At 47.2% G+C, this 27,639-nt stretch overlaps 1 protein-coding gene across 1 annotated transcript in view; it reads right to left on the minus strand.

The window, feature by feature from the left end:
• Positions 1–27,639, minus strand: part of LOC119397085 (collagen alpha chain CG42342) — a gene marked incomplete in the record, with an annotated part of 500,928 nt that overhangs the window by 182,184 nt on the left and 291,105 nt on the right. The window contains 4 exon segments of the mRNA XM_049416219.1: positions 344–379; positions 3,171–3,197; positions 3,300–3,335; positions 9,028–9,063. Of these exon segments, the coding sequence (XP_049272176.1) occupies positions 344–379; positions 3,171–3,197; positions 3,300–3,335; positions 9,028–9,063 (135 nt within the window).

The following is a 27,639-nucleotide window of genomic DNA, read 5'->3' on the forward strand; positions in this document are numbered from 1 at the left end:
TATTGCTTCTCTTAATTTCATGTAACTGTATCTGAGGCTGCCACGTAATGCGAGGCTTTCCGATCGCCATGAAGCATAAAGACAGGTCAATGGTGGAACTCGTATGCCGCAGCCAGAAACCAGCATCTGAACGCAAAAAAAAAAGCAAAGAACAAAGAAACATTGTTTCACAACTTACAAGGCGGCTTTTGAATAATAAAAAAAAAGGAATGGGAAGAGGAAAAAGAAAACGACATAAATACACAGTCACAATCCCCCTGGACTGCGAAAGCAATCAGTAGGAATCGATCAATAGCCTAAAAGCGAAGTAACACTTCAAACAATGAGAGAATGAAGCGCTTACCTTCACATTTGAGACAAGGTCGATTCCCGAGTCACCCTAGACGAAACAGATTACAAAGAAATCGATGAAGTCAAAGGAGGCGGCTAAAACGCAAGGCCCCCCGCGACGAACATTTATTTGCTTTTTGTTCGGGGCCGACTAGAAAGAAAGCGACGTATGAAAATGAAAGCTCTTCTGCGGTAATCGTATGCACCTTTCGCACACTCCGTACGACCCGAGAAGTGGTGCAGAAGCATGCGAGATAAAGTGAGAATGGTAGTAAAAAAAAAAAAGAAAAGAACCCAGAATCTCTCTCTTCACGTGTGGAGAAATGCAGCTCTAACACGTCTCGAAGCTCGAGGTCTCCTCGTTGAATTCATTTCACACTCGGAAAGTTCTGGACCGAAGTGAATGATTCGCTGAGATCGGAGCAGCTCAGTATAATATTTTAGTTCAACTGCCCGCACGAACTTCACAGGCTCGTGTGACTAAGGATGGACGCTTGCTCCGAACTACCGAAGCTCCGAAGCAAGTTCTTCAAGCAATGGTATTGAAGCTTTTTTTTATTATTCTAAACTTACTACGCTGCACATGCTTCATAGGTTTCCGATGAAGAAAATTTTGCAAAATACGCGGGATCTCTTTTCGAATGTGTAGCAATCGAGTCTCACAAGGTTAATCTCTAGTCCCTCGAATACTCTATACTCGCATTGTTCGAGATGTTCGATATGGCAGCTACAAAGAATAGTGCTTGAGTGTGTGTGTGCGCGCACATCGATGCTGGCGTGCATTCTTTGATTTTGTTTTTTTCTGCCAGTGCATGCATGATATTTCCTGCTTTTCGAATAAGGCTTCGTGTACGTGTTCCCTCCTTTCTGTCTTTCTTTCTGAGAGGCAGCACGTACAAATTGCACAGACGTACTTGCAAACTAAACACTTCAAAAAAGCCGGTACCCGGCCGCAACGTCGACTTCGATTTTTCTTGGACGCGTAAGTGTTTCTTTGGCGAGTACCCCGGCGAAATCGGAGCAAAAGCCGTGCCCGGAACGCGAAAAAAACGTGAAACCTTGTATCCCATAGGATTATACGTCGGGCTCCATAGAACATGCTTGGGGAAGCCCAGGCATGGACCCACTTGAAATATTTTTGGGGAGGGCTAACTTGAAATTTTCGTGCTGCCAACCTGAAAATTAGGGGAGGGACAATTTGAAGCATGCGCTGGGGGGGGGGGGGGGTCATAACGCCTATAATCATTATAATAGTGAAAAAATTTTAGTAGATGATTAAGAACAGCTGTGTTGTGGCAAAAAAATAATAAAAAGTGGTTGTGATGGCGTTGTCGCTCAGTTGATCGGTTTGAGAAGGTTTGTACGCATTCGGGATTTAAACACCACAGCTTTGAACTCGCACCACACGTGTAGTGTGGTGTGGTGGAAGGAGTGTCCTCTCTGAGCCGAAAGGAATATTTGCAAATGAAGATACACACGTCTAACAGACAAAAATAACTGATAATTTATTAACTCACGTTATATCCCCTATAAATATATAGGGGATATAATAGCTAGAGGACTATAAGTTCTGCCTAAAAGTCGGCATAATAATTGGACAAAAAGCAATAAAATCTGCTACTTTTCTTTTTACATCTTCCCAAAATTTCCGAAGTTGCCAAACTAACTAATTTCTTTCCCCTCCGCCCCCCCCCCCCTTTTTTTTTGCTAATTAACGCCCTGATCGCAAGCATAACTAACTATACGACGTCTACAAACCATTGCCGGAGGTTTCACGCTTTTGAGTTTCAGAGCTTTCGATTTTTTTCCTTTAATTTATTTGTTATTTTGTTGCTGCCAGTTGAAAGACATCGCCGGTACAGTGCAACGCATGCGAACTGGTTGTGGTGTGCCTATAGTATGCGCTACGTGAGGCAGTTGGTTACCGCCAACTTTTCGTGTTTCAGCTGATACGGCTGCATACGGCTGTATTTAGCTATAGAGCTTTACAGCTATGAGCCCTGTACAGCTATAGAGCTGTATATGACTAATACTATATTGCAGCTGTACAACGCCACTGTGAAACCTCGACTGTGGTGAACGTGTGATGCTATATTACAGCGCAGCAAGTGCAGCACGAGTTTTGTTTCAGTGTTTGAAGACAGCACAAAAAAAAAAAAAAACGATTTAATGCGCTATGAACGGCGTTATATATAGTATACAACGAATCAACGTTGCATGTAAGCGTTACCTTGCGTGCTAACGGTAGTCGATAACTGGCACGCAACCATTATTACGGTCCATTTCTCTCTCTTTCTTTTTTTTTCTTCTAGGATTCGCGCCGCGCTTATCGGCTTTATGCAGGCGCTATGAGCGCTTCTATAACGTCCGAAACGGCGTCCGCGTAGCGGATGAGGCTTGTTACGTTTACGTGCAGCGAATTCGGGCCGATATTTTTGGTTTGCACGCGAGGAGAGCTCGCAGTTGTGGCACTTGGGGCGATTCTGTTACGGTTAACATCGATAGCGTTCGCAGCGCGCACGGATCTCGGGAAAACGAGGGACGGGAAAGAGTGAAACGAGTCCAAAGTCAGGCGGTGCTTTCATTCTGCCTGCCCAACACCGGTGAGGATAGCAGCGTGCGACGCAATTTAGCAAAACAGAAGAAGACGCGCATATTGCGGTCTCTTATCGCAAACTCAATGATTGAATATAAATCAACGCTGATAAATTGCCTCAATATGACGATAAATTAAGTTCGGCGTAAAAAAAACGTGAACAGAAGAGGAAGAGATTGGTGTGCAACGGGCCGGAGCAGCATGGCCAGTGTGCCGTGGTGCCACCGTGCAGGATTCCACGCACCTTTTCTCCTTTGTCCCCTTTCTCGCCCTGCAAGAAGAAGAAGAGCACCGCGCGGCCGTCAGCGCGCCGTCGCACGTCGCCGCCGCGCAAAGTTCCGAGTCTTTATGACACCGGGCGGGCAGTACTTACGGAATCCCCCTTGGGGCCATCGATTCCTATTGCACCCTGCGAAAAGAGAAGAGAAAGAGAGATGTCTTGCGTGCGCGGAACCGACGCCGTCCCCGGAAATGCGGCTCATGAGAACATGCAGCGCCAACCAAAGGAAGACCTCAGCGTTTTCACCCAAAGATTCTTTTATCGTATTTCTTTGCCGCGAGGTCCCGCGCGAACACACAACACACACACACACCACACACACACACACACACACACACACACACACACACACACACACACACACACACACACACGCACACACGCACACACGCACACGCACACGCACACGCACACACACGCACACAAACACAAACACACAAAAGCCAGCAGACCACCATTGTGATCGGAATATATACGGAGAGGCGCACGTGAACTACGCGGTGGCCGTGGAGAGTGTGCTGGCCATGGCTACGACCAATACAAGAAAAAGCGTCAGAAATAGTAATATTAGTATAAAGAGCTCTATACAGTGGACGGGGAGGGAGGGAGTGAAGAGAGAGGTAAGCACAGCGGAAACTTAAACCCCGAAAAGGGCACGCCAATGATCCAACAAAAGGCTCAACGCGTTCAAGCATTGGATCTGCGCTCGTATAGTCTGCGCATGTGCCTCGCGCATGTAAGAAAGCAAGAGAACTAAGGCACCAACATGGTAGAAAATTCGGCTCTACGAAATTTGATGGAGCGCGATCGTATCAGGCAGCTTCGTTGCGAAAAATTGCGGCAAGGCGCCTATTGTTTGCATGAGCCCGATCAGCCACCGCCGGAAGCGAAAGGACGCTGTACCACTGGAATTCATCAAGAGTAGTTTCATTGCTCCAGCCTAAGCAGCGCGGGTCTCATGGGCTGTATGAGTGCGACAGGGGGCAGTGTGAGCGTTGGGTCACAACGATGTTGGATACAGTTAGCTAGGCAATTACCAACCTGCCAACGCAGTAGCAGCTGCTTCTAGAACAACGTCAAACATTTTATTGCGATAGCAATTATATGGACACTCTCGGCTGATTTTTGCCGTCGCCGTCATGTCCCGGATATATATATATATATAAAGGCACAAGGAAAAGTAAAGCAGAAGACAAAAAATTCCAAAGCACCCTACCGCGGATTCCAACCATCGACCCCTCGCTACCCAGCGCGCTGCGTTAGACAACTCAACCATGCGCCATGCATGCACCGGCGAAATAACGGCGAGCTATTTATATACGCCATTTACCGCTGGTGGTAAGCAAATCTCGGAGGAACTTGAGCTTGAACGTGTTTTCTATCACGCAACACTACTACATTTTCTTTCAATTTAAAAACTGCCCTTGAGACGGGCACGACGAAGTGGCCCCTTTCTGTAGCCTCTCGTGATGTGGAAGGAAGAAAAACAAACAAACAAAGACCACCGGGCACACCTTGCGTCAGACGCCTCCGTGTGGCAGGAGACGCAGAGGGGTCACTCCACGCGCCGCAGTTTAAAACAAAAAGAAATATCCAAGATCGTCTCGTCTTCTCCACTGTCGACACTTGCAGCGCGTTGCTCAAGCACAAAGACTTAACAACTGTGACAGTTGTTAGTCCACGCTTGTCCTGTGTACGCCTCGCGTTCTTTTCGGGTGTTCTTCTTTGTGCTTCAGCGGCGCACTGCAAATATCGAGCTGCTTCTCGTTCTTCGTGTGACATTCCAATTTCTTGCTATCGCATTCATTGCTTTGCCCTTGTGGCGAAACTGTGACTTTTTCTTTTAATGTTCGTAATCCCTGGCATTCTCGTTAGCGCAGTATATTCTATAAGGATTGTCCCAGATATCCCACAGAGTTCTATTTAATGAAGCCGGGAACTGGTGCGCGAACTTACCTCGATCTGGTATCAGGTAGAAGTGATACTGCTCGTTGTAAGGGGATCAACATATAGTTGGGTTCAGCGAAAGCAGCTACAGCAAATGTATTTACCAGAGGTCTTGCGTGCCTTCGCTCGGATAGCCGGAGATTTACGAAGAAGCTAAAAAGAAATATTCCTCTAAGCTGGATTGGCAGACGAAGTTCTTTAAACGCAAGAGTGGCAAGCCTTACGTCGACCTGACGCTTGGTAAGCCGGGAAGACGCGAGAACAGCAAACGATTGGCAATACCACCTCTACGATCCAGAATCAGTTTTCCATGGTGACACGGACATCTACGGTGTAGAGCCTACATAAGGTGGGGGATACCTAATTGGCTTCAGCCGTGCGTGCACCACCGATGCTATATATAGTTTATGCAGCTGATACAAACAGCTAAAGTGAGACATCCACCCTGAAAAGTGTAAAAGTAGCAATTTTAAGGATTAATTGTAGGGTTTGAGGTAGCTCCTATGAGTGTCCGTCGATCATAAATTGAAAACTTTGGAGCAGACTCTAATACGGACATGCCATACCCTCGTGGCAAGCGGAAGCGTCAAGCAGTTGCAATGTGTTTACATTCTCACAATAATCGTACAAAATTGAATCTCTTTCTCGAGCATAATTTCATGTCCTGTGATTTCGTTCATCATACGAATAGTACTCGCTGTCAAATTTTACTAAAGTGATTTAGTTACCAGAAAAAAAAAAAAAGATGGGCCTGAAAACCCGTTTCGTCAGCTACAAATGGCGCCTTTACAGAGAGCAACTTGACATCTCACGACCTTCTAGACGATGACAATCTTTGAGTTTCTTTTTTTTTAAATAACTCTAGAAAAAGAGGTTGGTGCCCCTGGTGGCGTCGGCTATTCTTCGTCAAATGAGAAAAATGAGTAAACACATTTTGTTTTTACTATGTCAGGCAGAATATGTATACTATAGCCGTCTCTTGTTTCTATAGGCTGCCGTAGTGCTTCGCCAGGTTGAGGTCTTTTCTCGCCTCACGTTAAATGCCCGAGCTGCTTTGATTTAGCAACATGAAAACAAGAGTCTACAACTTCAGACTAAGCCTCAGAAGCCGTCAGGCTCTATACGAATTCAGAAAACACAGCATGTATATGTGTACGGCTTCCTCGACCATTTCGAAACCCGAGCACGACCTTGCGCCGTAATCTCGTCGACCAGCAGTGCCATCAAGCCTCCACAGTTTGAGCTCGATTTTCGTTAACGCCGTGTCCTTATCGCCGAAAACGCAAAAGAAGAGAAAGAAATAAAAAGAAAATTGGAAGCGCGAGGCAGACAACTTGTCAAATAAGCTTCACGTGTAAGGAAGGCACTTCGATGCATCGCCCACCTAGCCCGATCTTATTTCTACGTGCCCGTGGGTATGGATATATAGATAGTATAATTGCAGTGACGCTTCCACGGCGAAATGTAAATTTTTTGCTCGTACGAAGTGGACAACTTTGACAACCGGTGTGGCAATCTCGCTTCAGCCACCTCCCGTGTTCCATTTCGCGGAAAGCGCTATATGCTCGCCTCGGAGAAAGATAATATTCAATAACGAAACGGGGGTCGTAATGAAGACAGAGCCTGACACTCTCATCTTCGACGAACCGCCGGACGTCGCATAATGGCCCTCCCCGCTCTCCGTCGATGTTCTTCTGACTCGGCGAACTTGTCGAGTGCGGATTTTCTCGAGGGGAATCACTCGACCATTTTTCCGAAGACTTAATTAGGAGATCCCGTGTGAAGATAAATGTGAGCGGTGCAACGCCCCCGAAGCTTAGCTCGCCGCTGTCGTGCGTGCTGCGTATACAGTGCAGGCAAAAAGGCACACGTATGCGCGGAATACATCTACGCAACGGAAAGGCCTCGGCGAGTTCTTACATCACTCGTCGTTATCGCTTTACGAAATCTGGAGCGGACGAAACGTGCTTGCATTCGGGGACGTGCAGCCGTACATGACATCATGTCTACAGTGGTGAGCAAATGAAACACCCGTACGACGGCTGGCGCTATTTTGCGCCACGGAGGCACGCTGAGGAAGCCGAGCTGACTCATTGTTGCATGCAATTAACGCGAAAGCCTTGGCCTCGCATTGTGACAGCATTTGACTTGACAGCGATCCCCGCTACTGCTAAAAAAAGCGCCGGCCGCCACTGTGCACTGGCACAATGTTACACGCTTTACGCGCGCGCGCGCGAGCACGAGCACAACACACACACACACACCACACACACACCACAACACACAACAACACACACACACACCCACACACACACACACACACACACACACACACAACACACACACACACACACACACACACCACACACACACACACACACACACACACACACACACAAAAGGGGGGGGGGGCATTAAAGTTGCCAAATGCTTCCTTCCGAAGAAAGTGCACTGAAACGCGAACTCTTAGTTACTATATTTAGAAAGGGGTGGCGCATGACAGGGTATAGGCAAATAAAACTTACCCATGCGCTATCACGCGGGGGGGGGGGGGCTATGTTCCTGGGTGACAGGATTAATGCGGAATAAAATATCGAAGTGATTTTCGAGCACTTGCGCGAAGTCTTTAGACAAAAGAGACTCAAGGATCTGCAGATAAAAGGCTCTCACTCGTTCGAGCTAAATTGAGGCGACAACAGTTTGAAGCCAGTTCTAGCACGAATTGCGAAAGCACGAATCAATTTCTATGTACACGTACGGTGAATAAGAAACGTGTGTACGGCAGGTATTCACTTCTTTGTGCGTGTGTGCACCTATGCACGCACTCAATTGATCTGCCACTAAAGGGTGTCCACATATCAAAATCTGAGAGCACCAACGTTTCCTTGCTAATACATCGGGGAAGCAATACGACACCAGGAACTGAATCGACAAATAAAAAGATCGATCCATTGATCGATGAAACAAACAAACAAACAAACAAACAAACAAACAAACAAACAAACAAACAAACAAACAAACAAACAAACAAACAAAACCAAAAATATACGTACAGGAGAGACCAGAAGACGAATATTTGAAGGACCCTGAGAAGAGATTTCTAAACTTGGAAAACCAGCGCGAAAACGACGGAAACACACAGCAAAAGAAATACACAGGACAAGCGCTGTGTCTCCGTCGTTTTCGCGCTGCTTTCCCAAGTATGCATCGATTCCAACTCACCCACCTTCCTACCTTACTGCAGTGTGTTATTTGTTTAACGGGCTCCGTTTTGTGTCAGCCGAACAGCGCTCGTCCTTTGTCATTCTTTTCCCGTGTGTCTCCGGCGCGTTCGCGCAGGTTTCCCAAGTACGCAATGATTCCTACTCGCCGACCTTTCTACCTTACTGAGATTTGTAAAGTTACTACGTTTCATTCTCATTGTGTCCTTTTTCGTCGTTCTCTTTCTTAATAACTGTACCGATATCTTCGCGTTATTTTTGAAGTTTCCCAGTACAAATCCGCTTTTGCTAGTTTCACGAGAACTCGAGTGCATGCCAACTTGAAACGAGAATTCTTCGCACGAACTGTAATACTGTGTTCGATTCTCTCCCACCCAGAGCACAGCCTTTTTGTTGCCTCTAAACTCTCATAAACACTTTATGGTCACGCGTCGGTTTCTTGATACGCTAACCTCACTCCGTGAAATTCCGCAATGAGGGCGTTGAGAAGAGAAAGCGCCGCCGTCGGTGTGTTTTCCCCCTATATATATCGTCACAGAATGAAACAGGATTGCGGTTGTGCTATGTGTATCTCTGCGAGCATTAGACACGCGACGCTGGTGCGTTATGGATCGGCACTTAAGGAGAAGGGAGGCAAGATGCCGTCGTCTTACCGGAAATCCGGGTTTTCCTGGAGGCCCCGATGCGCCCTGCGTAGAAAGAGGATGGAGGAGAGAAGAAGAAGAAAGAAAACTCTTTAGCGAACAGGCACGTTGCAAAACGCTTCTGCTGCAGCAGGCCAATGCTTTCGCCAGACAATAACACAAAGCAGACGGGGAAACCTGCTCTCGTTGAGTGACATTTTGTTCTTCTTGAAAACTTTTCACTGGCTTATTTTTGTCGGCTCAACGAAGCCTGCAGCTGTCATATGTTTGTTGCGACAGCGAGGTCAATAGTCGATGCCAAACCGCACGCAACAGGTCCTCCTTCGCGTTCCGAGAACAATAACAAAATGAAATGGCGGGGGCTTGTTTCTGAGTGGACCTGAGAAACTAGACCCGTCGAATATAAAAAAACAAAAATAGCGTAGCTTGCACTGGAGGCGCAGTGTTAAAGAGACAGCGGAGCTGATGGGCACCTATGTAGTCCTGGCTTTTGCTGTCTTCCTAAATTTTGCAAATTTTCTCTTTCTTTCTTCCTCTATTTCTTTCTTCTTCTGTCTTCTCTCTCCATTTTCTATGTGTCTTTTTCTCTGTTTGTTTCTATTTTTTTTATTTCTCTCTCTTTCTATTTCTTTCTCTTTCTTGCTCTTTCTGTCTTTATTCCGCTTTCATCACTTTCTTCCTATTTCTCGCTTGCTTCATGCTTCTTTCTATCCTTTTCTCTTTCTATATCTCACTCCAATTCTTTCTCTCTCTCTCTTTGATTCTATCTCGTTCTCTCTTTCTCATTCTGTTTACGCTATGCTCTACTCTCTCCCCTCCTCCTCGTCCTCACATCTCTTCTTCTCACGCTTCCCCCCTTGTTACATTATACTCTGCAAGGCTATGCTCTCCTATCGTGCCTGGATAGCCGAGTGGATAGGATGCTCGCCTTGGGATCGAGGATACACAGGTTCGAATCCGGCCTCGTGAAGAATTTTTTTTCGGCAAGAATTTTTCTCTTCCTCTTTCTTTATATCTTTCTTTCTGTGTCTCTGTTCGTTTCTCTCTCTCTTTCTCTCTGTACTCGTTCCCTCACCCCTCAGTGTTATTACAGGCCACGCCGGAGAAATCGGCACACGTGGTCAGGAAGCGAAGCAGAAGAGGACGAAGAAGAGGATGCAGAGATCACGTGCTGGTTCATGATGATGATAGTTTTGAGTGACGACAGACGTTTTACGTCGAGCTAGAACAGCTTCACTGTTAAAAAAAGAAGAAAGAAAAAAACTCCCGCGAATTCTCGGGCATTGACGCGCTGCCTTCTCTGGGCAAAGAGGATCGAACTGCGGTCGCTTTTGTCGTCGTTCTCGCCCCTTGAATACTAACTACTACTCTGTGCCAGCACGCGCATCGCACGCGCTGGACGCCGCTGCAGCTGCAGCGACATGTATCGCTGCATTGCGACATTAAGAATATGTTCAGGCAGTTCATGCGCAAGCATCTTCGCTACGCCGATATCACCAAAAGAGAGCAGTTGATGGACCACGTTCACGGGACCGAGCAGGTCGTCGAGGTCGATGAGTGCTATACGTGCGCGTCGAAGGTGAATGACCACATTTCTACGACGTGAATATTGACCCGACTGCGCAATTCCTGTAATTATGTGGCCGATAAAACGCACCTTCGTTACGGCAGTGGTGCCGGCCCGGGACCTGACAGCGAACAGCAACAACGCTTTTGCGTGCTTGTGTTTCGCTTGAAATAATTTGCCAAGTTTGTCGAGCGGCTGTAAGTTCCATATGACCTCAATGTGAATTGTTCACATTTGCGTCGGCCCTGTTGAGTCGCTGGAAGCATTGTAATGCGCAGTGTTCAGTTGCATGGAAGCTTTACTTTTGCCGAGGTTGGACGATAACGACGTCTGACCGTAAACTTTAATGCGACATTGGTTGTTTTTACAGCTCACTTTGTCAGCGTTATAATACGGGCAGGATAATTTATAACACTCACTGCGATTATCAATGTTTCCGGCAGCGCCAATTTTGGTTTCGGATGATATCGACCCCTACCGCGCACCGTGTGCACTGATTTTATTGTCGCTTGAGTTGTTTTAACAGCCTCTTTCTCGGCGTTATACCGAACAATGCCCACTGTCGTGCACGTTCCCGTTTACGCTGGGATTTGTTTCCGTAGATAACGTGCGCCTGATCCAGCGAAGGGTTCGCTAATTTTAATGCCACTTTGGTTATTTTTACAGCTCGCTTGGTCGACCCAACCAAAGCGTCAGCTGTGTATCACCCGCGGGACATGTGCATGCAAGGCCGGTATAAATGCTGAGTGTAAACATGCGGCTTCTGTTTACAATGAGCAGCGACTGAAAAACCTATCGTCATCACTAGAATGAAACGGGTGGTTCTCACAATACGGTGTTTAAACTACGGTGTATTCAGTTAATGTGTTACGCTGCTGTCATATTAAAATGGTTATAGCCAGTTGACTCACCCCCGTATTCTAGAACGTCCCTTCACTCAGCGCTTCACCTTGACTTGAGAAAGTCGATGGGATCGCCGTCTCTAGGCAGAACAAGTCACTGCATATAAGCGATAATCTGCAGCGATTCTTGAGAAGCACGGCGTCATTTTCAGTATAGCAGCGCTTCGCTCAGCTCTGTAAAGTGAAGGACGAAGTTTGAGTCGAAGCTTGTTTGAGAATACGGGGGTCAGACAGCCAGCGCGCACTCGCGAAATGTAAAGCGGCTATTTATTCGTTGAAGTTTCGGTTCATAAACACACTTCCGGTCCGAATGAGTATGGTGATTGCGCTTTTCCCTGTTAATAGTTGGCGATACTGCGTACCACAAAAATTACAGTATTATGGCAAGACCGTGAAAGCAACCCTTGATTCTGCGAACTGCCGTAATTCGCGCTTACCGCCTCTGATCCTATATAGCACCACTTGCCTGGGAAACGGTAGAACTTAACGGGCGGTTCTCGGCCCTTCGTGTTTTCTAAACTGTATAGTGACATTCCGCAATGCAACAGTATTACGTGCTTGCATTCCAGGATAGCGAAGGAGCGGCAGCCATTGCGAGAACAGTGTGAGATAAAAGCCCCGAGAACCACGTTTATCGCACGCGCAATGCGAAACCTATGCAACCGGAGATTCGATGTCGCTCCGCTGGGGTGGCGGAGAGAGAGAGAGAGAGAGAGAGAGAGGGAGAAATAGACTATATTTTAGGATCAGGTGTGCGTTCTCTTCGCCCAGAGCTTGATGACTGCCTCATTCCAGGTAGCCATGGCTTGCAGCCGACGCCCTGTCCACCAGCCTGAGCTGGTCCTCAGGGTTTAGTGACGTCAGCAAAGCCTCCCACTGGTCGTCCGGATTTTTGTTTTACTTTCAGTTCGTCTATGGGTGGGATGCTTGAATTGTTTCGGCGCTCCATACCATGTCGTACAGGGCGTTCGCAGTCTCCAGGCAGTATCAGTTCCCGCTAAAGTTTCTGGGGTGCATTGCGTGGTGTGGTGTCCCTTTAGACGGCAGCGTGAATTTTCCTGAGCGAAGATTTTCTAGTTCTACAGTTGCGGTTCTGTCAGTGAGGAAATTCCGAACATAGCGGTACGTTTTCTCCCCGCAGATTCATAGATTTAGATGGACTGCAATCAGCATTACGACGAAGGGTGCACGAGCAGTTAGGGAACGAAATGAGAGAAGCTCTTCACCAAGCTTTATCGAAGGGACATGACGTTGTGTTCCAATGGCTGCCGGGACATTGTGGTGTTGTGGGTAACAACCTCGCTGATGATGCTGCTCGGTCCGCCCACGAGGATGCCCAGACAACCCCAATACCCTTGTCGAGGACAGACGCTGCAAGGGGTCTGCGCTCGTTCGCTGACACCACGACGCAAACTTGGTTGAGTGACCCCAGTGTCTGGAACCGTCGCCTGCATGAACTAGACCCATCGAGGAAGTTCCAAGTTCCATCGCACCTCCCCTCCGTGATGCAACTTTACTGTGCCGGCTGTGGTTAGGAGTAGCTTTCACTAAGGCGTACTCTTTTCGCATAGGAATGGCAGACGCCTCAAAATATGACTCGTGCAATAGCAACGAAATGATATAACATATACTGTGTTTCTGTGGACGTTTTGTGAACGAATGAAACGTTCTGCGCGATGCGCTGAACAAGTTAGACGACAGACCCGTTTTCCGAAGAGAAGATCCTCGGATCGTGGCCCTACGCATCGCAGGCCAGCAAAGCGACGCGAGCATTACTGCTGTTTTTAAAATCGACCGGCTTAAACGACCGCTTTGTAGGCATTCAATGGACAGGTGCATATGTACCTTGACAGTGCCTTCTTTCATCTTCTTTCTTTCTTTTAATACCTTCATCCCTTCCCCCCAGCGTAGGGTAGCAAACCGGACGCGCGTCTGGTTAACCTCCCTGCCTTTCCTTCATTTCCTTCCTCCTCCTCCTCCCAGATGAAGGATGATGTCATGGGCGACATTGTCAAACGCAGAAAAAAAGAAGAAAAAAAAACAGATCAAGGACATTTAACTAGGAGTCAGAATTCATAGAAGGCAATGTAATGGATAGTTCCTGCAGGTAGCAAGAGTCAATACTGAAAACCTAGTACAGCATTTAAACTATTCGGTTTGTGGTAGATAAGGTACAATATTAAGTAGCGATGCCTCCTAGTCGAGGAAGGTTCCGCGTATTTTATGTGTGGGCTAAGGGGAGCCGATGTAAGGGCAATTCCTTAAATTGAGTATTAACTTTAGGGTCTGTATTTGGTGAGGGGTACCGATTTAGAGCACAATGTTTAGAAGAAGAGTGTTAAAGGGGTCATGAACCACTTTTCCAAGTAATGAACTAATGACCTCAGTATCGGAGTTTACTGCCTCCCGAATCGATCGCTGCAAAAATTTCTCGAATCCGTCAAGAATCAGTGGAGTTACGGGGGTTTGGCGCACGCTCCCAGCGCTTTCTCTCTTTTCTCGTGCCGACGAGCGCACTGGAAGCTAGACAGGGAGGGATGGCACGGGGGAAAGAAGTTACGTCAGCGCGCGTCATGAAACGCGATCACTCTCCTGCTGTGATTCGCTTGCGCGAGTGCGGCTACCGTGTACTGAGGAGTGCGGCGCCGGCAAGTGGCGGCACCCCGCGGCAAGAAGCGCATCTGATTCGAACGCCGCTCTCGCTTTACGTCGGCTATCGGCCAATAAGCATGCTATGTCTCTTGCAACGTAAACTGGCAGATCCGCGACGTCAACGTGCAGACGCCCCGCCCACCGACGAGGGTGAGAACGGCCTCCGTTTGAAAAGAGGGAGCCTGAGGAAACAGCAACTTCGCGCTCCGCTTGTGGCCTTTACGAGGCGCGCACGACTGTAATATTTGGCAGAGCAGTTCATACCTGTGTCAGCTTTCCGCGGGATGTGTTTTTTCAACGAGCCCAAGGAATGCTTCATGACCCCTTTAAGTTCTCATGGAAGCGAAGGTAGATAAATCTGATTTCTTTCTTACACCGAAACGTTTCCAACTCTTCAGCTGCGCATGATTTTACAAGCTGGCATACTTCAAGCGGCAGGTTGTGACTTTGCTGATGTCATCGCGTATGAAATTCTAAAAGTGTGGTTGTGTCAAGATTAGGGTGCACGGCTTCGGAACGCCCGGAGAAGAGTTAAACTTCAGCGTATAATGCGAATTCGGTCCTCGCACACTCCCTGAACACCCACACATACACGGGAGCGTCATAGCCGTTCAACAAGGTGGATTGCTCGCAGAGACTTCAGCAACACAGCAGTTCCAGCTGTGGCTAGTGGGACGGGCGTAGCACAATGCACCCTCCTTTAGCCACAAAAGGAGCCTTGTGTTTAAGTGCACCACTAAAGATAGTAGGTTGCACACCACCCTTCTTCCTGGTACTTCTATGTGACGAACGGTCTCCGAAAAAGAGCAACATCTTGTATCCAACGCGTTCGTGCTCTAAAAATACAAGCAGATCTATCGCACAGAGATAGAGATCCTCGCTCCCAGTCTGTGTCTTGTGTTTCTTCTGCAGACTCAGAAGAAATGTTTAATAATAATAATAATAATAATAATAATAATAATAATAATAATAATAATAATAATAATAATAATAATAATAATAATAAATTCTGGAGTTATGCGTTCCAACACCACGGTGGGTCCAGACGAAATGTTCAGCTCTGGCGAAATAACGACGTCGTGATGAGAATCTAACGCGTTTTACGCCGGAGACGGACGGTGACCGACCGATTCTGTTGTTTGCAAGAAGCAGAACACGACGGCCACGCAGGCCTCCACTTCTAGAAGAAGCAAAAAAAAAAAAAAAAAAACCGATCGAATGGCTCTTAATTGAGCTTCTTCGATCCCTTTTGATTACAGACGGAGAAGAATCACACGGCGAAGGAAAAAAAAAGGAAGAAAGAAATGTGGCGAATGAAACAAAGGAAAGAGAAAAAAAAAGAAGCGAAGGAAGCGGACGAGGCAAGAAGAAGGCCGGACTGTGATGCCGGGAAGATAGAGGCGGCCGTGTCCAGCAAAGTGAACCAAGGGAAACTCGTTGGTGCCCCCTTCCTCCTATCGCGCCGCCGCGATCCGGTGTGTCGCTGGCCAACGCGGATTCGGTTGCAAGACCTAATTATGCTGGGCCTGCGGCTATTCTGCGCCTTCCTTCATTGCTGCCTGCTCGCCAGCTCTGACCCATGCGGCCGCAGCCGCGGCGCTGATCCTTCGTGGCTTCCCTTTTCTATGGGTCGGGATTTTCTTACATCCAGGGAAACTGAGCGCCTCGGCGCGCTCTGGTTTCACTCGGTGCGCGTCTGCCGACGAGGGGCCATTCACTTGCGTGTGTGTAGCTCCTCCAGCGTCTGCTGTATGGGCAAGCGCCGAAACACCGCGACAAAGCCGCGCGGCCGGCATTGTTCTATATAGCTGAGACACGTGAGACGAGCGCTCGGAGCTGTCGCTTCCAGAGCGGTGTTGTTTAAGCTGGCGAGCTCGAGGACGCGCCTTCTTTCGATATCCCGCCTTTATCTTAGGCGTATGCCGCGCTCCCTTTCTCCCATTGCGCCACTCGATCTTGAGCGTATATATCCTGGAAGTGATTTGTTCCCCAGGGGCCACGTGAAAGCTCGGGCTGGTTTCTTAGACATGGTCGGACAAACACTGCACGCGCTCATTGGCTCCGCGCATCCGATTCCATTTGATACGAGACACGGGCTCGCGCACTCGAACTTCGCAGCTTTTCTCACCAATCTGTTTCATCAAATACTGCAGGTTTTCTCCTTACCCGTACGTGGCGATGGAAACAATTTTCCGGTTAGCTATCTTCTTTTAGGGGCGAAGCTCCTTAAGGCGGCACCCGTTCGTCCCTCGTAGTAGTGCGTAACCAGTCGTAACGCTAGTACCAGATCTTGACCTTCAAGGTGGTGCCGGTGGAAGATTTTTCCTGTGCGTTGTTGAACAATAAAAAATTCGCAGCGTGCGCGTTAACTAAAAGCCGAATTCTGTCTCTCATTTCCCATTAGCAGCCATTGGCATGTTCCAGTAGGAAACGTTAGTAGAAGTAGAAGTGTAAGTGTTAGCTAAAAGCCGACTTCTTCTGTCTCTCATTCCCATTAGCAGCCATTGTCTACCTCCAAGGTAGTGCCTGGTGAGATTTCTCCTGTGCGTGATTAAACAATAAAAATTTTGTTCAAAACGCCGTTGATTGATGAAATAAACCAACGAAAGACGCCAGATGTTTTCTAAAAGCAAAACGAAAGAACGCCAGGTGTTTCTAAAGCAAAACGAAAAGACGCCAGCTGCTTAACGAAAGACGCCAGATGTTTTCTAAAGCAATGGTTTTCTAAACAATGAAAATTCACAGCGTACATGTAAAATTAAAGTGAGCTGCAAGTCGTCATAACTCTCATCGAACCTTTAGTATAAACGCGCCCGATCTCACGTCGGTTGATGATGTACTGGGCAGAATTCACGGAAGATTCACGGTTTACCGATGAACCTCCGCAGCTTCGCCCACTCATCATCATTCACTCCGTGGATATGCTGTGATTTTTTCCTTTCATTCGTAGTGTTGCTGAGTTCCCTGCCTTTTTTTTTCTCGACGGTACTTGGGGGAAAACATTCTTTCTTTCTTTCTTTCTTTCTTTCTTTCTTTCTTTCTTTCTTTCTTTCTTTCTTTCTTTCTTTCTTTCTTTCTTTCTTTCTTTCTTTCTTTCTTTCTTTCTTTCTTTCTTTCTTTCTTTCTTTCTTTCTTTCTTTCTTTCTTTCTAAGCAAATTTCGATGAAATAAAAAGCCGGCAGATCCCACGCATTGTGGGAATCGATGTAATGCGAAGCAGCCAGCAAAGAGCTGCATACATCGTCTTGTATGTCATTGAGGAAAATGCGTGTCATGGTTTTCATGTTAACTCCTATGATTTATGTTCGTCACACAGTGACGTCGCGCAAGACCAATTCCGGGGTAGATCAAGCTAGCGAAACGGCCACCAGCGCGCCATGAGCGTGGCACGTAAGTCATGCTGTACATGACATGCGTGTCATGATTTTCATGATAACTCGTGTTATTTATGTTCGTCACACGGTCACGTCGCAAGATACCAATTTTGGTGTATATCAATCTAGCGAAACGGCCGCCAGCGCCCCATGAGCGTGGCACGTAAGTCATGCTGTACATGACATGTGTCATGATTTTCACGATAACTCGTGTTATTTATGTTCGTCACACGCTCACGTCGTAAGAGACCAATATTGGTGTATATCAAGCTAGCGAAACGGCCGCCAGCGCCCCGTGAGCGTGGCACGTAAGTCATGCTGTACATGACATGCGTGTCATGATTTTCATGATAACGCGTGTTATTATGTTCGTCACACGGTCACGTCGCAAGATACCAATTTTGGTGTGTATCAATCTAGCGAAACGGCCGCCAGCGCCCATGAGCGTGGCACGTAGGTCATGCTGTGCATGACATGCGTGTCATGATTTTCATGATAACTCGTGTTATTTATGTTCGTCACACGGTCACGTCATAAGAGACCAATATTGGTGTATATCAAGCTAGCGAAACGGCCGCCAGCGCACCATGAGCGTGGCACGTAAGTCATGCTGTACATGACATGCGTGCCATGATTTTCATGATAACTCGTGTTATTTATGTTCGTCACACGGTCACGTCGGAAGAGACCAATATTGGTGTATATCAAGCTAGCGAAACGGCCGCCAGCGCCCCATGATCGTGGAACGTAAGTCATGCTGTACATGACATGCGTGTCATGATTTTCATGATAACTCGTGGTATTTATGTTCGCCACACGGTCACGTCACAAGATACCAATTTTGGTGTATATAAAGCTAGCGAAACGGCCGCCAGCGCCCCATGAGCGTGGCACGTAAGTCATGCTGTACATGACATGCGTGTCATGATTTTCATGATAACTCGTGTTATTTATGTTCGTCACACGGTCACGTCGCAAGATACCAATTTCGTGCATATCAATCTAGCGAAGCGGCCGCCAGCGCCCATGAGCGTGGCACGTAAGTGATGCTGTACATGACATGCTGTCATGATTTTCATGATAACTCGTGTTATTTATGTTCGTCACACGGTCACGTCGCAAGATACCAATTTTGGGTGTATATAAGCTAGCGAAACGGCCGCCAGCGCCCCATGAGCGTGGCACGTAAGTCATGCTGTACATGACATGCGTGTCGTGATTTTCATGATAACTCGTGTTATTTATGTTCTTCACACGGTCACGTCGCAAGATACCAATTTCGGTGCATATCAATCTAGCGAAACGGCCGCCAGCGCCCCATGAGCGTGGCACGTAAGTCATGCTGTACATGACATGCGTGTCATGATTTTCATGATAACTCGTGTTATTTATGTTCGTCACACGGTCACGTCGCAAGATACCAATTTTGGTGTATATAAAGCTAGCGAAACGGCCGCCAGCGCACCATGAGCGTGGCACGTAAGTCATGCTGTACATGACATGCGTGTCATGATTTTCATGTTAACTCGTGTTATTTATGTTCGTCACACAGTCACGTCACAAGATACCAATTTTGGTGTATATCAAGCTAGCGAAACGGCCGCCAGCGCACCATGAGCGTAGCATGTAAATCATGCTGTACATGACATTCATGTCATGATTTTCATGTTATGACTTGTCATTTATGTTCGTCATACAGTCATGTTACGCCATACCAATTTTGGTGCACATTCGATTAACCAAGCGACCAGGAGAGCACAAAGTCGTAGGCGGCTAGATAGATAGATAGATAGATAGATAGATAGATAGATAGATAGATAGATAGATAGATAGATAGATAGATAGATAGATAGATAGATAGATAGATAGATAGATAGATAGATAGATAGATAGATAGATACGGTCAAAGTCGCAGAAGTTCGCTAAGAAATGCTTCGCATTTAATAATTGCGCTAGAGTGGTTCTGTTATACAACGCTAGTGGCACCACAATCAATTGACAGTGTAGTGTAGTTAAAAGTGTCATTTTCAGCACCTAATAGTATTGCGATGGGCTTATCTACTGAGCAGCCATTTTGCTTTAGATGTGTCTCACAGGTCCACAGAATCTCTTTGTTCGGACATGAAGCTCAGAGGGAAAAATAACAACGGTAGCTCATAACTTTGCAAGCATTAGTGACAAATCGGATAAAGTTAACATCGTACTTCTGGTTGCTAAAGAAAGAAAAAAAAAACATTCCACCTTGCTTAACACGGCAATTCGATTGAGGAACTTTAATCAATCAACGTGCCAGTTCGCATAATGAAATGTGCGGCTGCATGACTTGCTGTATATGAAGCAGTTTTATAGCAAATGGACATGCAAATCGCTACTAACCCAATAACCCAATGATCTCTCGAACATTCACATACCCGATGTCTCACAAAACATATAAAACAATTATAACTAACGTAACCAATGTAGTTAACCTATTTGGCGTTGTCTTCTTTGACACAGCAGGAAACTGTCCCAGAGACTGCGTCCCACTCTCCTTTTTACCACACGCCTTCTTCGTACAAGCTTCTTCTCGTTGGCTGGCGCACAACTGCTCGCCATTCAAGATGGCGGTCGGCGTGTTCAAAGAGATGGCGGTAACGCCAAAAGCCCCACCATGATAGCCCTTACTAATCGCAGTTTCATGAACACGGAAATAGATTAACTAACCAATCGTTCTCTTATCAGTTGAAGGCCGATAATTGCATTCGCTATACGCGACACCCTTATATCAAAAAGTGTTGATGAGCTCAATCGTTTCCAGCACACTGGTGGGCTGGATCCTGCGGTCTAACACAGAACCGCAGGATTCTTTTTTCTTTTTTTGCATCATACACACGCAGTTAATTCTTATGCTTTTATTACTGTTGTCGCACGGTTCGGATTTGCGGTCCCCGCCCTAAGTAGACGTGTTCTCGTATCACTTCCAGTGGCTCGCTACCTATCGCAAACCGCTGCTGTTTTCCGAGGCTGTTGAACATCACTTCAGTTTTTTGCATGCTAATTTTTAGACCCACAGTTCTGCTTTGCTTGTCAAATTCAGTGATCATGCTTTGCAATTCGTCCCCTGACTTGCTCAGCAAGGCAATGTCGTCAGTGAATCCCGCATTACTAAGGTATACTCTTTATTAACCACTTATCCCCAACTGTTCCCAGCCCAGGGCTCTGAATCCTGTAAACACGTGGTGAATAGTTTAGGAGAGATCGACGACACACCATCATTGTTCGGTAAATACGGCTAGCGTCTCAATGCGCCGACTTGCAGGAAGGAAATTCTTAGGGAAACCATCAGCGTTTCAGAAAACGCGCCAAGTATTTGAGCGCAGGTGTTCGCATGCGGCAAATTCTCAGAAGCGTTGTATACCGCCTCATGAGCCATGCGCCTGTAGCTTATTAATTACAGCACCAGGCTTGGCTTCATGGGGCCCAGAGTTCAAGAGCCACCGTCGGAACTTTTTTAACATTTTTCTTTACGTTTACCCGGCGTGTATATGCGCTGCGCTAACGTGATTCGCGGTTAGATACCCGGTCGGTCGGTCGATTAGTCTGTCCAACTAGCTGGGAGGTAGCTAAAGCAATACTATATGCGTTTAATAGCGTCTTGGCAATAGACTTGCGCGGCAATAAGATCACACACAGAAAGACGACGCTTTAGATTAAGGGAAAACACCGCTACAATAGATTACGCAAGAACAAACGATATATTTATGAGGGCACTAAGGAATCCACGCTTTTCATATAATGATGAAAAATAGAAACACCTGCCACATCGAATTTTTTAATTTACTAGAATAGATAGATAGATCACACAGCGTCAGGTAACAGCTAGTCACGTGGCTAGTCTTGGCTAGGTCGAGCACTAGCTCCGCTGTTAGTTCCAGCCTTGCGGCACTAGAGCAAGCTGCGCACTTTTTTCTTTTTCTTTTTCCTGTGCATGCTCCACGCAGCACTTTCCTGAGGCAACAAAATATCTGCCACGGCAAGCCCAAAGCAGGACATAAAAGCGGGCGGGGTTCCGTTTGGTATAACGGCGAACGAAAGCTGCACTGGAGCTGTTCAGTGCGCGCATGCGCGTATTCTCGTTCATTTCGCCGCCGCGCTCCGTTATACGGCGCTTATATACTCGGCGGTCGACGCTCGCGCGTTCAGGTAAAAAAAAAAAAAACAAAAAAAACGGGCGGCTGTACACGCACACATACAAACGCACGCACGAACATACTTAAAGTATGGTTGAAGCCACAGAAAAAAAACTTTCTGGCTACGCTACTTCCACCTGCGGTTCTCTAACGTGCACCTAAATCTAGGCACACGGGTGTTCTTCGCTTTTCGGCCCCATCGAAGTGCGGCCGCCGTGGTCGGGAATCGAACCCGCGCCCTCGAGCTTAGCAGCGCGACACCTTACGTGCTAAGCTACCACAGCGGGTGCTCTGGTAGTGATGCTTTCAGGTGGTATATGCGAGGGATTATTGGTCAGCTGCCAGCTCGTAGAAAAGGTCACGTGCTACGTTAGGCCAGGAGGCACACACAAAAATAAAATAAAATAAAATAAAATAAAAGAACAAGAAGAAGTAAAGTGCTCCCCACCCGCCGTCATGACACGAGCGGCGCTGACTAACACTCCCAGGTTTAACTGCACAGATATATCCCATAACGCGGACAGGAGGACGACCGCCGCCGTAGCTCAGTTGATAGAGCATCGGACGCGTTATTCGAAGGTTGCAGGTTCGGTACCCGGCGGCGGCAAGGTTGTCTTTTCGTACACTTTAATTTCTTCATATTTATACCATAATTACTACAAAGAACGTCCCCTATACTTTCTTTGGCTTGAATGTCTCTTGGTCTCATTAAGGTAGTGTTTAACAAACAAACAAAAAAAAACTAGCCCCTTCCATTCCCCTTCTTTCGTTCACAACGAAGCGAAGGCACTGTTGTGCTTTCTGAAGACGACGGGATTGTGCGAACGCCTCTGCCTCGTGGTGCAGATCCGCACGCTTCAGTGAATTCACTGCCTTCTTTTTTTCTCCCCCCCCCCCCTCCTCCTCCTCCTCCTCCTCCTCTCTCTCTCTCTCTCTCTCATCTCTCTATTCCCCTTCCCTAATCACCCAGTGTAGGGTAGCCAACCGAAAGATTTTCTGGTTCACCTTCCTGCCTCCTGCCTTTCTATTTCCTTCCTTCCTCCTTCATCTTGGTTAACCTCCCTGCCTTTCCTCTTCGTATCTCTCTCTCTCTCTCCTCCTTCATTCTTTTTTTTCTCATTTCCTTTGCTGTTGTGTATTAAACTGGAGAATTGCCTCATTGACTGCAAAGAGCTGGAATGCGAGAAGGAAATGAAAACTGTTTCAGATCCTTAGGGAACAGGGTAACCAAGGAAAACATTGAGAAAAACGAGAACGATAGACCAGTATGCTTTATGAGCGGACACCGCATACATAGAAATATTTGTCCGAGCTGGCAAAATGTTTCTAGCCGCAAACCGTGCTTTTCGGGGCTTTTATCGCGCGACGGCCGCCGCACCTTTGCCATCGCGGGAAGCAGGCACGTGATACTGTTGCGTCGTAAACTTTCATCAACACGGTGTGGAGAACTCCCGAAAATTTCCTGGTAAATTATACTGGTTCTCAAGCAAGTGGTTTGAGGTGCTGAGGCGTCAAGAGTGGTTTACAGCAGTTATCGTTATGCCTCCGTGGTCGTGCCACATGCGTAAATTTGATGTCAGTGCTCCTTTAACCAATGTGAAGCAAGTTGAACAGCTCGCCTCGTTTTTTCGGCTCTCGCGTCATGCTTGCACTATCTTTTTATGAGAATATCGACTTTACAGACGTATAAAACATGCTGCGCGAACGCGGCTAGAAAATCGCACAAACTCAGAAGGTGGCAACTGCAAAGTATCTATTAAGTGCCAGTTATATTTAGCGGCTTAAATATATATCACCCTATTAAAGTGACAAAAAGAAAGGAAACCAGCAGGACGATGTCAAAGTTTGCTGAAAATGCACAGACGTCCGTTCCGGCGTGATAAAGGAGCCTTCCCGACGCGTAAATTGCAGACGCCGAACTTCTGACAATGTGCCGAGGTCATTGCATTCAACCAACCGCGCAACGATAACGGCGGTATAACGCGAGTGTGAACGTTCAACAACGACGGGTAGGTCTCACGAACACAGGGAATCAAAACACAAAGTTGTTTCACCTATACAACCGTAACTGGACTTTCACAATGCGAGAAGACAGCGAGTAATCCTTACTGTAGTCGTTGCATGCATGCGCCGCGTTACGTACTGATTCGAAACGAACGAAAGCGATGAACTGAGACAGCCAAAACAGAAGGCGAGACAGCGCTGTCAGCTAGGACATACTTGATCCTCCTTACTGCGGTGATCCACGCTTGTCGCCTTTATATCTCGTGCGACATGCCCGGGAACCAATACAGTTTCACACGTGAATCGCGTGCCTTGGTGTTTTCTGCACCGTTGTGGCAGCCCACGATACAGCAATACTTCGAACCTCGCTTCCGCTTCCGTGGGGTCGCTTCTGCCATCGCGGAAATGCACAGCTTCGCACAGCAAGCCTCTCGGCTCAGTGTACCAAGCTGACGGCACCCCAGTTACCCGCACCGACAGAAGAACGCGTGCGCGCGTGTGCTACCGCTGCCGTGTAAGAGGCCGAGTAGGCCGCGCATGCCCCCGGTAGCTCCAGCGCTTGCCGCCAGAGTCAAAGCGCAGCGCTGTCGTCGCCCCGTAAACTTGAGCTTGGGTTCCCTATTCAAAATCCAACCACAAGGCAGACTATAAAGGGTGTCCCAGCTATCACGCAGCACCATTTTAAGAAAGAGCAACGGCGTTACGCGAAGCGAACGTGCTGCATACTGTTCCTAGTACACTGGAGTAGCCACTGCTAATTTTTTTCGTTAATGAGGTTTAGGTAACTAGTCTAATTATATTTTATTACTCCACAAGTAGTCGCGTAATTGTGAACGTGTCATTGAGGCATATCTATAGGCATGTTCAAACGACATCTAACTGAGCAATTTCCGACAACGTACTAATTACGTGCTCATTTTTTCCAGCTGATAAAGAAAGCCCGCGAAATATGAAAAATAACACGTGACTGCGCTCTCACCCGCAAAGAAAACCAGCGCCCTCAAATAAGCTTACTGCAAACAACCGCTTTGCCCTGTTGTCCGTGGCCAGAGAAAGCGTTCCGCATTCTGGCAAGGGTACAGGTCGGGTGCCAACAATATGCGTCGCAATTTCGCTGGGATTCATTCCGTTCGATAGTACTCCACTATCATTATCCATATCTCATGACCGACTGTTCTCATTGATAACACGACAGGAGCGCTGTTCTGATTACGGCCTGACTCCCTAAAACCAAGCTGTGCCTTTCTTCGGCCGGGGAGTGGCAGATAAGGGCAATCCATATTTTTTTTCTGAATTTTTCTCTTGATACTGGCTACCTCATAGCGAGCTTGTTTGAGGGCGCTGGTTCCCGATGCGCGCAGCGACCTAGTCACGCGTCAGTTTTCATATTTCGCGGGATTTCTTGATCAACCCGCGTAAAATGAGCACGCAATTAGCACGTTGTTGAAAATAGCGCAGTTAGATGCCATTTGAACATGCCTAGATACGCTTCATTGACATTTTGACAATTAGGTGAGTACTTGTCGAGTTACAAATATAATTATGACTAATTAATTAAACATCATTAACGAAAAAATAACAGTGGCTACTCCGGTGTACTAGGAACAATATGCGGTAGGTTTGCTTCGCGTAACGTCGTTCCTCATTTTTTAAATCGTGCTGCGTGATATGTGGGACACCCTGTACATGTGTCGATAGGACCCGATTTCGCACGAAGTACGCCACTCAAAAAGCATGCCAGTTTCTTCGCTAACGACTCAACCTAAAACACCGCAGTAAACTCAGTGTTTTTTCCTCGAAGAAATATGTTTAAAGATGACGCGCTTACCTAAATATTCACCTCAAAGACACTATGTTAACTGAATTCCGAATTGCACATCGTCACTCACGAAAGTAGCATCGTCGTCGACGACCTGCTCTGTTCCATAGACATGTTTGAGCGCAACCATTCTCCTCCAATGAGGCTGGCACCGCGAAAGATATACTTTTCAATGTTTGAACGAAAGAAGTGGCATGGATCAAGGGCTCATTTTCTTTGTTTGACACAGCATAATGAAACCAACAGACAATGAGGCCAAGGAAGGTATAGGAGACTGTGACGACCCGAACAACCCTTCGTGACCCGCCTGCAAATCCTCCCAAATTCCAGACGAAATGACTCTAACAACAACGAAGCAAAGTCAAGCACAAGGGTGACGACCTTCGAAGAGACGGCGTTCTGCCAGGTGGCAGTGGACGAGGCCCATCGCAACACTCTGCAAAACGGCTTACCTGACAAGTACAGCCGTACACGGTGGCAACGTGCAGGATTACTATCACGGGGCAGTTCATTACGACTGTCAATAAAAGGGTCAACGACCAACAACGACCCCGCGAGGTTCGAACTCTGACGAGGGGTTATAAGCAGCCAGTAGAGATGTACAGTAGTAGCGGAGGATTCCTGTGAAGAGAAGAGCCACGGCTCTGACGCCCGCAATGTGACGGCGAAGGCAACAAGACCGACGGGGCAGGGTAACCTCGTCCTCGCTCCCGGGACGACGGTATGAGGACGATGCTCGAGGGCGCATAGGATGCGATCAGGGGCGTAGCCAGAAATTTTTTTCGGGGGGGGGGGGGGTCAACCATATTTTATGTATGTTCGTGCGTGCGTTTGTATGTGCGCGTGTATATATACGCAAGCAAATCTGAAAAATTTCGGGGGAGTTTGAACCCCTCCCCCCCTGGCTACGCCCCTGGATGCGATGACTCCACGAGGTTGGAACAGCACAGTGGACGCTCTACGATAAGTGCCGTACGTTTGCCACACCGGATGGTGCTTCGTGAAGGACTGCCGTGTAGTGGAGATCAAACATTTCTGAACGTTGGAAGCGTACGTGTTAGTTCCCCTTGCGTTGTTTAAAGTGCGTGGCACTTTATGAACCCGGCCTGTCGTCCGTCCATTGATCTCATGTGGCGTGATCACACTCTAAACCAAGTGGTCAGTACAGTCCTAAAACAAGGCTAGCAATTCTCAAAACCAGTGCAGAATAAACTAACAAGGTCTCAAATAATATAAACTACACAGATAACCAAGATTTAATCGTAATAATTTTTTTTTAATGCGAAAAACGCTTCTGAAGCACCCGGCTGATATCCGCGCCGCGCAAGAGAGGGCGCCACCGCCTCGGCCGAGGCGGTGGCGCTTGCCAAGGGAATCGCCGGGTTGCACGCGTGCTACGCACCTCTACAGGTTTCACGGAAGTGGAGCTGCACTAAGCGCAGGATTTAGAACTACACCAAGACCTACACCAGAACGACACTAGAGCAGGATTTAGCGCGGGATTTAGAACTAGACCTGGACTTACACGCGAACTACATTAGCGCTACATCATTTTTTTTTTTTTGTGGTCGAGATAGGTTAGATAATCGTGCATGTATAATCGTATTTGCACTGCCTTCCGTTTCTTTCCCTGTCATCCTTCTTTTTTATTGTTGTAATAAATTTGTTCCATGAGGACCAGACTTACCGTCCCGCTGTCTGACTCTATCCCAACCTCAGCACGGACCCAACGTTTTCGTTGGCACGTTCAGTGGTCGAGAGGCGATAACAAGTGTTATCGTCGGCGTGGGCACCGGGTCGTCTCAGGGCATTATTTATAGCCGTTTAAAGGTAATGTAGTAACTGTGATAGAAATGTAAAGAAATTAAAGGGACACGAAAGTGAAGCTATGAATCAGTGTAGACTGATAAATTATACTCTGGAAACTCTGTTGTCTTTAATTTCACCATCATAGGCTCATTAACGGAATAAAAAATCAAGGTTAAAGTTTCATTTTTAATCTTTGCGTCAAAATCTTCGCACGTTACGTCACGGATTTCAAAATGTTCTATTGATATTTCGGCCACATTGGCTCAACGAACTTTCCTGAAACTTCTTACGATAACTCTATAGCCTCCTGAGAGGACAACGTATG

This window comes from Rhipicephalus sanguineus, chromosome 1 (assembly GCF_013339695.2).
Source record: "Rhipicephalus sanguineus isolate Rsan-2018 chromosome 1, BIME_Rsan_1.4, whole genome shotgun sequence".
In the NCBI taxonomy this organism is placed as follows: domain Eukaryota; kingdom Metazoa; phylum Arthropoda; class Arachnida; order Ixodida; family Ixodidae; genus Rhipicephalus; species Rhipicephalus sanguineus.